The 12,245-nt window shown below is 36.3% G+C and overlaps 1 protein-coding gene across 1 annotated transcript; it reads left to right on the top strand.

The window, feature by feature from the left end:
• Positions 1 to 2,377: 2,377 nt before the first annotated feature.
• On the top strand, positions 2,378 to 8,985 carry LOC126815605 (kelch-like protein 26). Its single transcript, XM_050541325.1, has 2 exons — positions 2,378 to 2,486; positions 4,871 to 8,985. The coding sequence occupies exon 2, from the start codon at positions 4,893 to 4,895 to the stop codon at positions 6,723 to 6,725; it is 1,833 nt and encodes a 610-aa protein (XP_050397282.1). The 5' UTR covers positions 2,378 to 2,486; positions 4,871 to 4,892; the 3' UTR covers positions 6,726 to 8,985.
• Positions 8,986 to 12,245: the final 3,260 nt, after the last annotated feature.

Below are 12,245 nucleotides of genomic sequence, written 5' to 3'. Positions count from 1 at the left end.
CGCCCCACCCCATCCGTTTCTTCGTTTATATCATATATAGGGACTCTATTCTTTTCGAGGCGGACAAGGACAGCTGTCTAGTCTTTCGGATGAGACGAAAAACCGAGGTCCCGTGTCTACATTGGAGTGGACGTAAAAGATCCCTTTGACAGATGGAATTCGATATAAGAGTAGGCCGTAGTGCCGCTGTCCGGGCAAAATTTCCCTCATCGCACAGTGTATGGCTTCTGCCCGTCTTCATTAGCCCAGTTCCAAGCAGAACAGTAGGACGTTAAAACCCCATTTCATTTCTTTTCATTTCTTGAAACTAGTTGGGAAGCCCCCCGGTCACTACCCCATGCCCCCGGCTCCTTCAGCTATGGCTACGAGCATGATTTGCTACTATATTATCTTAGCCCGCTGCCACCGCTGCTTAATACTGAGCGACTTGTTTATTCGACTGAATTATTCGACTGGATTATTCGACTGAATTATTCGACTGAACTATTCGACTGGTTTATTCGACTGAACTTTTCGACTGAATTATTCGACTGGTTTATTCGACTGGATTATTCGACTGAACTAACTGACTGGTTTTATCGACTGGACGAGGCCACATGAAAATGTCAAATACCTCATCCCCCCCCACCCCCGCCCCACCCCATCCGTTTCTTCGTTTATATCATATATAGGGACTCTATTCTTTTCGAGGCGGACAAGGACAGCTGTCTAGTCTTTCGGATGAGACGAAAAACCGAGGTCCCGTGTCTACATTGGAGTGGACGTAAAAGATCCCTTTGACAGATGGAATTCGATATAAGAGTAGGCCGTAGTGCCGCTGTCCGGGCAAAATTTCCCTCATCGCACAGTGTATGGCGTCTGCCCGTCTTCATTAGCCCAGTTCCAAGCAGAACAGAAGGACGTTAAACCCCATTTCATTTCTTTTCATTTCTTGAAACTAGTTGGGAAGCCCCCCGGTCCCTACCCCATGCCCCCGGCTCCTTCAGCTATGGCTACGAGCATGATTTGCTACTATATTATCTTAGCCCGCTGCCACCGCTGCTTAATATTGAGCGACTTGTTTATTCGACTGAATTATTCGACTGGATTATTCGACTGAATTATTCGACTGAACTATTCGACTGGTTTATTCGACTGAACTTTTCGACTGGTTTATTCGACTGGATTATTCGACTGAACTAACTGACTGATTTTATCGACTGGACGAGGCCACATGAAAATGTCAAATACCTCATCCCCCCCCACCCCCGCCCCACCCCATCCGTTTCTTCGTTTATATCATATATAGGGACTCTATTCTTTTCGAGGCGGACAAGGACAGCTGTCTAGTCTTTCGGATGAGACGAAAAACCGAGGTCCCGTGTCTACATTGGAGTGGACGTAAAAGATCCCTTTGACAGATGGAATTCGATATAAGAGTAGGCCGTAGTGCCGCTGTCCGGGCAAAATTTCCCTCATCGCACAGTGTATGGCGTCTGCCCGTCTTCATTAGCCCAGTTCCAAGCAGAACAGTAGGACGTTAAAACCCCATTTCATTTCTTTTCATTTCTTGAAACTAGTTGGGAAGCCCCCCGGTCCCTACCCCATGCCCCCGGCTCCTTCAGCTATGGCTACGAGCATGATTTGCTACTATATTATCTTAGCCCGCTGCCACCGCTGCTTAATATTGAGCGACTTGTTTATTCGACTGAATTATTCGACTGGATTATTCGACTGAACTATTCGACTGGTTTATTCGACTGAACTTTTCGACTGGTTTATTCGACTGGATTATTCGACTGAACTAACTGACTGATTTTATCGACTGGACGAGGCCAGATGTCTAGTCGTTCGGATGGGACGAAAAACCGAGGTCCCGTGTACACATTGGCGTGCACTTAAAAGATGGGGGCATATGGGGATGAGGGAAAAAGTCAAGCATGACTTTATTAAGCCGCGGTGGCAATAACTAAGATAACACCTTAAAGTTTTAATTTGAACAATCAAATTTGAACATGAGGGGACGTAAAAAATAAACAAAAACAATGATAAAAGATATTGGAATTAGTGCGTTTTTTCTTTAACTTATACAGATTACAAACGATTCCAAAATTTTAATAAGCCATCGACCGGTTTATTCGACTGACTATTTGTTTTGGACTTAGGGTCGACTCAGGAAACCTCGAAAATTTTATAAAATATCTTAATGCATGGGAGACAACTGTGTTTAAGGATGATATTTACGACATTAAGAATTATTGTTTTGATATGATATCCCTTCAGTATTCTAATCATCAACAAAAAGAAGTATGTAGACTGTATGTTTTTCAAAAAATTTCTATCATGTTGATAGATCTATCCGTTAATATTTTTTAAAACCGCAACATAAAATATTTGCAACAACCGCAAAAAGGAGAAGTGATTGTTTTGATCTGGAAATGAAAAATGAAAAATCTTCATGAGAAGTATTTTTTTGTTTAAATAATTTCTTCGCCCAACTAAAGACTGTAAGTCAAATCTACTTATATAAAAAGACAATAAGCGTAGGCTATACCATGGTTTTCGAAATCAAAATTCTGGCGATCATAAGTCAGTGGCAGGTGTACATGTCCAATTTATGATTTGGCATTTCATCTGGTGGACATGATTTAATAGATAAGATTTGGAAAAACTTAATAATAATACTATTATAACTATGTTCCGCTACTAATAATTTCCAGCTTTGACTCCAGCCACATTAGTACATGGTTCTAACTTTAGTTCTAAGGACTTCCTTTGAGTAGGCCTCGTTCCTTTCAGAACTCTCTCCTCACGGACACAACAAAGTCTAGATAACAAACCTTAATTTCTAAACCCTCCATGTTTCGAGATAAGAGATGAGGCCATTGCCTTCAATGTAGCACATGCGGGAGCGATTCGCACCCAGCATTTGTAAACAAAATTGGCAATATTTTTAATCAAAACAACGATTGGTTATTGTTATTTATAATATTTCTGCCACACCCAACTACAATTAAGCATATAATCCTACCTGAAACGGGTACAAATCCCCTCTTTTTAAATCAAAGCGACAGTAGATTGCTTTTCCCGACATTTTAAATTTACGTCTGTAACACATAAAGGCGGGGCCTCGTGTGCAATAACCAATCAAAGTACCTATCTGATCAGAGTTGCGCAGTAGGTATTATGGCGTAATTATGAACGTCCGAATCAATTTTGATAAAAACAATGCTTGATTTACTTTATTGTCAATATTTGCTGATAAATGAATGTTGTTTCAGTTGATTGGACTGCGTATATAATAAGTACTAATAGTATAAAATTAACTTATTTTTAAGATGGTACATACATTAATAAAGAAATTGAGTTTGCCACTTGGAACTAAAGGCATCCAATCGTAGCTAAAAACAAGCACATCAGTATATCTCAGCGTTTTTAGTTATGTTCTCGTAGCTAAACAAAGTCCTCTTGCCGTTCCAGAATTAATGTGCAAAATGCTACCACACCTCTGTAAATTCAAGGCTATTTTTGAGTCCTTACCTTCTATTTTTCGCCACATCTGGCACAAATATAATGATAGATAAGAAACCTCATCTCTTAACCCTCTGTGTTCCGAGATAAGAGATGGTGCTATATAGTTTCAAGTGGCAAACCCCCGACGCTATTCACATTGGGATTCAAATAACCAAAATTAACAATTTCATTTCTGGAGCATGTCTCATAAACCATTTAAGGTATTGTTATGAAACTTTTTACACACACCAAGTATCAACCTATTCTCAGTTCAATAATATAATAATAGATAAGATACCTCATCTCTCAACCCTCTGTGTTTCGAGATAAGAGATGGTGCTATATAGTTTCAAGTGGCAAACCCCCGACGCTATTCACATTGGGATTCAAATAACCAAAATTAACAATTTCATTTTTGGAGCATATCTCATAAACCATTTAAGGTATCGTTATGAAACTTTGTACACACACCAAGTATCAACCTATTCTCAGTTCAATAATTTTGGAGCATAATTGGTATGCCTTATATTTACTATACATATTATAATATGTACACTACTAGTATTTGGTTGTTAATTGTCTTTACCTGTACCCTCTAAAACATGTCAAAGGTTTTGTTTATTTTTATTTTTGATGCTTTGTAATTATCTACTGTCCACACCACTAAATATTTTGCTTCAATGAATACAGAAACTACCTAGCTGCGTCAGTGCATGCAATAGTTTACAAGCCTTTGATTGTAGTAATCTCTGATTGTGAATGCAGCTATGAACATTCAAATTATTCACCAATCTGGATTCTCAAACTTGTTTGATTTGAGGAAATAGTCTAGAGTTAACTAAATGTCTAAAAGTAAACGGTCTGTCAGTCTACAAGTTTGCTGTTAAGTGTAAATATTGCATCAATATCAAAATTGATCTTGACAATTTCCACAAGGATAGACTCCTTAGTGGCTCTTTAAAGAAACCTTCCCTCTTACAAAATGTGTGACTTGATGGTATATTTGGACAAAAAAACATTTTCAAACTATCAAACAATTGCTTCAAATATCTCTCAAAACACCGCTTAATTGAGGGACGGCCCAATTTCAGTTTGTATTTGTCATGTTTACCATAAGTATCGAAGCCTAAGTCAATTCTTGGATTAGTCTCTGCCAACTTCGATCTTTTCTCGTCATTGCATCTCAGAGTCTGCTATACATTTAAGTCTCTCACTGTTATCACAACCGCTAGCCACTCATACAAGGCGGCCCCACATCGCATGCCATGGGTTTTTGTCGGGGAATCCAGTAGTAAGATTGGGTTTGCTTCTTTAAAGTAAGATTAATATGTATATAATTATGAATTTAGAATATATCTCTATCAATTATTTTTTACAGGGAATGCTGATCTGTTAACAACATGCCCTTATCCCGACGTGTGAAATTTCAGAGTAGTGGTGATTCAGGTTTACATGTGGTGGTGAAGACTTGTCTAGGTAAAATGTCAGCTGGTCAAGATGGGAAGGTGAAATCAGAAGATAGCCAGGAGGATACCAGTGTTCCAAGTCTTACATCAAAAAATCATTGTTGTAAGTTATTGCAGGGTTTACATGACTTGCGCAATACTGACACCCTCTGTGATTACTCTGTGATTGCTGAAGGTCAAGATGTACGTGTTCATAGAGCTGTCATGGCAGCTTGTAGTGACTACTTTAGGGTTATGCTAACAAGTGACATGAAGGAGAGGCGAGAAGCTTGTGTCGAATTGAAAGGCGTCACTGCAAGGGGTTTAACTTTTGTCGTAGATTTTGCATACACAGGAAAACTTGAATTAAGTTTAGAAAATGTTGAAGATGTTTTGTTAGCTGCTACACATTTACAAGTTGCAGACGCAGTAGAACTGTGTAGTAGATATATTGAAACTGCCATTACTGTGGAGAACTGTGTTGACATTTTGAACTTGGCAGAAATGTATAATTTATCAACTACATATAGTAAGGCTAGACAATACATGCTGGATAATTTTGAAATATTAGCTGTGTCTGAGCAATATTTAAAACTTACAGCAGCCCAACTAGCTTCCATGTTAGAAGAAAATTGTCTGTGTGTTGTATCAGAATATAAATTGTTTGAATTAGTTTTACAGTGGATCCGGCATGATTTGGAAAACAGGAAGGGGTATATTGCTCTTTTAATGCGTAATATTCGAATTCCGCTATTATCTGGGGAGGAATTGGTAGAAAAAGTGAGTCGAGTTGATTTGATGCAGAATGATGCAGAATGTGTTGATTTGATAACAGAAGCAAAAGATTATCATATTGTTGTTAGCAAGCAACCATTGTTACAAAATCCTCGAACACAAGTTCGATCTGAGAGAAGAAGTCTGATCATGAGTCATGCTCACAATGTAGAAACATACACATTTAAAACTAAGAAACCTGGCTTTTTACGCGATGCTCCCGTACCTCTGTATAACCCTTCAGTTGTAGTTGTAGATAATTTCATGTATGTTTGCGGAGGAAAGTATGACAACAATGAAAATAATGAAATTGCAACTGCCAGGTGTTTCCGATATGATCCACGTTTTGATTCTTGGTACGAGACTACATCAATGAATGAATCACGTAAAGATTTTGTTATTGTGGCTCTAGATGGATGTCTTTATGCAATAGCAGGTCAGGATGAAAATATGGTGATGTGTACAGTCGAACGATTCTCTATTACCAGAAATGAGTGGGATATGAAGGCATCATTAAATCATTCTGTTTATGGACATGCTGGTTGTGTCTGTAATGGTAAAATTTATATATCAGGTGGACAGCGTTTTTCTGGTTGTTGTAAAAATGTTCTGTGTTACACCCCTGAGACTGATACTTGGGATGAAAAATCGAATTTGGTACATGGTCGTTGTACCCATGTAATGGCATGTGTTAACGATCGCCTGTATGTATTTGGTGGTAATATTGAAGATAACTATGGTTTTCCTGTACCCATTATCGCTATTGAAACTTATAACCCACTAACTGACCAATGGACCATATGCGACAAAACATTAAATATACGCGAGGCTGGAGCATGTGTACTGGACGATAAAATCTATATTGTAGGCGGGATTAATGGAGAACATTATTATTCTGATCTATTGGAAGTATATGATTATAAAACCAACACTTTAAAAGCAGAAGAAAAATTTCCAACAAGGATATTTGGTAGAGCTTGTTGTGTTCTATCATTGCCTCAATACGCTGGGTAGTTTAAAGAGAATGATTACTGTATTTTAGTTTACACTGAGCCAACATGTATACACCAACATACTGGGACAATTAAAATTGAAAAAAAAATCTGATTAAAATAGTGATCACATAAATATTTGAATAATTCACATTCAGATTATTTTTAAAAAAGCCATTCAAACTGATTTTCTTGTATTAATTATTTGATGTCAAGTAAAACAAATGGAATTGGGTTTTTTTTTGTCTCCTTTAATTTTAAGACAATTAAAACTGAAATGAATCTACTTTGTTTCATATTCTTTGTTTGATAACATCAGTTAATTATAAACTTCAATCTAATGCAATGTGATCAGGTTTTTTTGGGTCTCCTGTAGGAAATATTGATTAGTTATCCATTAATATTGATGATTAATAAGTGATATGGAAAATATATTGATCTTAAAAAAGTCACATTCTGTATAAATCTAAAACAGCACCAACCCACCACAATGCAAATACTTATTAAGGACTTATGTTTGAATAGTATAATTGACATTCAACGTGACTTCTAATCAAAATTTTATGGTTTTTTTATTTATTTTTCTTTCGGCTTATTTTCAATATTTGATATTTTACCAGACTCAATTTTAGTTAACATCTAAATAGTTTTATCAATAGGCTGAGAAAATGAAAACCCCAAGACATAGTCCACTGATCCATATGGGCTACATGTATAAATTCAATGAAGTTTAGTGCATAACACAACCAACTTTAGTCATCCCAACATCAGCTGTTATTCAGGAATATATATTAGATCTTATATATGAAGTGTAGAAAACGAGAACCATAAAAACGAAACAAAATTAAGATGTAATTTGAATTAATTACAACTCATTCTCATTTAACAAAATCAAAACTCCTTTAGAAATATAAGCCTTGTCTTTTTTGATTGGATTGAAATATTGTAATTTTATGAAATGTCAACAATAATAAAGAGACTCCAGTGAGATGTGAGTTGTATTTAAGCTTATAAATCTTTGTATAGAAAATGATGTGTCAATTTTTAAAAGAAAATCTTGTACTGATGTGTAAAAAATGCAGTAGGTATTGGATTCATTGATTGCAAAATATAATCAATATCAAAATCAAATTTTTGAAAAATAACAAAAAAAATACTTGTAATATAATGCATAATGTCGACAAATTGAAATTGTGCATGTCTTAAACTTCAAATTGAAATTTTGCATGGGTCTTAAACTACTAGTTAGATGATGTCTGTTATCAGAAACTGTATTAATATTTATATCCAAGCAAGCCAGTACCATACTGTAATCAAATGTTACCACATAAATAGTTTACACTAAATCACACATTGTTGAATGGAAAAATGGGAAGTTTTTTCCATAATGGGTCTAATTAACATTAAAAAATAAATACAATGCTTTAATCAAATTGTATAGAATTAAAATATAAGACAGTATTGTTTGTTGTAAATATGGTATTTATTACTTAATTATAGGTATATATTGTTTTATTTTAGTGAACTGAAAAATGCCAACTCCATTCATACTTCCATATTGTATTGGTGTATAATGCTAGATGTTTTATATTGACTATTTTCTACATTGAATAAAATGTGATAAACTGAAGAAAATTATTATCAGAGATTAAAACTTGCTTTTAAATACAGCATTTTTAGATATTTTATTTATTTGTAATACATGTACATGTAGTTACTTGTTATTATGAATGTTACTGACCAGTTACAAATTTAATGGTTAAAAATGAGTTCAAACATTCATTAGGGTATGATTACATCAGATACCATTCCATATTAGCAGATTACAAATTTCCATTCTTTAACAGTATTTTATGATATTGTCATAATTAAACAGGACAAATTTCAAAACATCTCACCAAACGTCCCACATGTTCTCAGGGGTATGAAGATTGCAAGATGAAAACAAATTAATGTAAACTTGTAATGGCCATATTGTGTGTGGATATAAGCTTGTATTTGCTATTTATGTTGGAGTGTTGTCCCTATAAAATGATAGATTGTCTTTGAATTGGGTAAAAATTAAATTGTCTTTCCTAACATATAGCATGGTCATAAAAGCTATCCCAATTCATGACTTAATTTGACCCAAAACGAACAAAGATTATCTCATTTAGTTATGCTTACTTAGTAAAACCATTGTATGATTTCATTATTATAATATGCCAGATTCTTTGGTTTTTGATTGTTTATTATAATGACACAAAATAACATGAAAACAATAAAAATGAGTTGATGGTTAATACCTGTATTCTTATTTTATATATTTATATTAATTTCTTAGTTCTTATAATACACTGTACAGTTAAAAGTTATGGAGCTGTGGCATATCTTATATTTTCTAGAAATAGAGGTGCAAGTATTTTATGTATTATGTACCGGTATTCATCTAGTTTGATCACACACTTGAGTTAAGGCCATCTTTCCTTAATAGCTTACAGATTTATGTCGGCTTAATCTGAGTTCAGAATCAAGAAAAAGGGAAAGCACAATGGAGCCGTATTTTTACTTTTTCGTGAGTTGAGGACAGTGTTCCTGGAAATTTTTTTCTAACTTTATATCGGTAGACTTTGTTAATTATATACTATTCAAAAAAAGTAGGGGATATTTGATTTTTAAGTGTTATTAAAGTCACCTAATGAAACTGATGAAGAAACAAATGACAAAATGAAATGAAGTTCACATTCATCGATTTATTCCAAATGATCGTTAGACTAAGTAAGGCACAGACTGACCATTATAAGGGTAAAATGATACCCGGGGTCAAACAGCAAAGTTACCACAGCATCACAACCAAGTCAGTAACGGGTAAATCCTCCTCTGTTTGCCAAACAAGCATTGATCCGACGTGGCATACTCCTAATGAGACGTCTAAGGTCATTTTGGTCCAGATTGTCCCATTCCTGTTGCAACGCAGCAGCAAGTTCTTGGACATTGGCAGGACGTTGTTGACGTTGACGTAACCTCTGTCCAAGCATGTCCCAGACATGCTCGATGGGGGAGAGGTCGGGACTCAGTGCTGGCCAAGGTAATGTGGTGATGTTCTGTTGTTGGAGGTAACCTGTAACGATCCTGGCCCTGTGACATCATGCGTTGTCATCCTGGAAGATGAAACGGCGGCCATGACGTCGTGCGAACGGCACAACATGGACTGCCAAGATGTTGTCCCGGTAGTACTGGCCTGTAACACGCCCTGCAACAACATGTAAAGCCGTTCTTCCAGCAACAGTGATGCCTCCCCACACCATAACAGAACCACCCCCAAATCGATCATGTCTGATGACGTTAACGTCTTGGAAGCGCTCGTTTCGACGACGCCACACCCTCCTACGTCTGTCCAAAAAATCAACAGTGAACCTTGACTCATCTGAAAACATCACATTGCTCCAGCGTCGATTATTCCAGTGTTGACGATCCCTACACCAACGACGTCTTGCCTGAATGTGATGATCTCTCAAACAAGGGATCACGCGAGGACGTCGGGCGCGAAGGTGACCCCTATGCAGTCGATTCCGAATCGTCTGGCCACTCACTCTCACACCAGTGTCTGTTTGAAGACGAGCGCTGATCTGATTTGCTGTGATGACACGATTTCTCAAGGCCAAGGTACGGATAAATCGATCCTGGGCTTGAGTTGTCGCCCTTGGTCGACCTGAGCGTGGTCTGTCCTGTACAGATTGTGTATCACGGTATCTGGACCATAGCCTGCTTATGACAGACTGAGAAACATTCATCGTCCGCGCCACAACCTCCTGTGTTGTGCCGATCTGTAGCATGCCAAGGGCACGTAACCTTTCATTTTGGGTAAGCCGACGCATATCAAAATTTGTTTTCTGGTCACTAAAACAATTAAACTGATGTTTCCACCCTGGAATTCAATGCCGCAAATCTTGGGTTGGACCCCCATGATGATCCCAAGCATCACCTGCATTCCATGCGGTAGCTATTGGTGCGTTTGGGCGTCACATGTAACTGGAAATGTTTCTTCTGTTAGGTTCTATAGTGACTTTTTTCGTAGTCATTTGCATATTTTAGTATTATGCCCCCAAAATCAAATATCCCCTACCTTTTTTGAATAGTATATATAGTGCTAAATTATACTAACACAACTAACTGGTGTGAATTCAAGATAGATAATGGATTAATTCAAGATTTTTTACAGAATTTGCAGTAACATGGTGTTTTTATAATGGTCTATGGTAAGTGTCCATTTGTGCAAATGTATTTTTGAAGCAATTTGGTTAGATTCTGAAAAAGATACACTCTGCTCTTCTTGGAATCTGAATTTCAATCAAAGACCTAAGCCATACTCATTCTCACTCTGACAAATTAAACCAGTATTCTTTCAAAGAAAAAATAATAAGTGCAAAAGAATTTGGTAAGTAAACATATAACCATAAGCTTATATGGAAATTTTTATGTTACATTAAAAGAAAAAAAACATTTACCACCATCTGTTTTCGTTTTTACAATTTTTTTAATTTTATATTATTGTGTATTAATAATACATGTAAATTATTATATTATTTCAATCATATATTAAAATCTTCCATTGTTTTGAATCATTCCATTTCTTTATAGTACATGTAGGTAGAGATAAACTAAAATACTGTACGTGATTCAAGAAAATAGAATAAGAAAATTCAACTGATTATTCTTACAACACGTTATGCAACCTGTCCTTTAAGTAGAGGACAGTACCATATAGAACTAGTTAAATAGCAAAAAGGTGAGTTGATTGATGTCTTTGATCTGTCAAAAAGTGCAAAAAGCAAATATTCAGATGAAGGTAGATCACCAAGTGTTCTCAAATTGACTTTAATTTTAATTCTTGTATCATTGCATGGCTCCAACTTTTTCCCAAATGTTTGGGCTGGAGCAACATCTGATAATATCTTGCTCCAAAGCTGGTATGGGGTACTGGTTTACCATGGATATTTTGAGATACACAAATTTGAAGTAGCATACTAGATGTAGTAAAGATGTAACTATCCACTGTACATATGACTGTAACCAACTGCTTAGATCTATTAGGCTTCTGAACTATGGATATTCAGCAAAAACTGACAGAAAATATCAATTCAATTTCTCTTCTGAGATCCTAGACCAAAAAGTCATCAGAAATGACCATGCAGAAGGGGGAAAAAAGGTACGGAGATAAGGAAAGTATATGGCAGACTTCCTCCAGATATTGGCAGATTTATCTCCCTTTCCTATATTAAGACTTTGGTGGGTACTGAGATAAGGAAGATAGATATTTGGCGGCCTTCCTCCAGATATTGGTAGACTTATCTCCCTTTCCTATATTAAGACTTCGGTGGGTACTGAAATAAGGAAAGTATTTGGCGGCCTTCCTCCAGATATTGGTAGATTTATCTCCCTTTCCTATATTAAGACTTCAGTGGGTACTGAGATAAAAAAAAAGTATTTGTTATAGTCAGTCCAGATATTGGTAGATTTATCTCCTATTCCTATATCAGGGGTCTCCTTTGTCTCACCTTTG

The sequence above is a fragment of the Patella vulgata genome, chromosome 3 (assembly GCF_932274485.2).
Source record: "Patella vulgata chromosome 3, xgPatVulg1.2, whole genome shotgun sequence".
Taxonomy (NCBI): domain Eukaryota; kingdom Metazoa; phylum Mollusca; class Gastropoda; family Patellidae; genus Patella; species Patella vulgata.
The sequence above is the reverse complement of the archived record's forward strand: the minus strand, read 5'-3'. Positions and strand labels throughout refer to the sequence as shown.

What these genes read in the sequence shown, in the direction of transcription:
- LOC126815605 (XM_050541325.1), top strand. Translation starts at nt 4,893, where the DNA reads ATGCCCTTATCCCGACGTGTGAAATTTCAGAGTAGTGGTGATTCAGGT.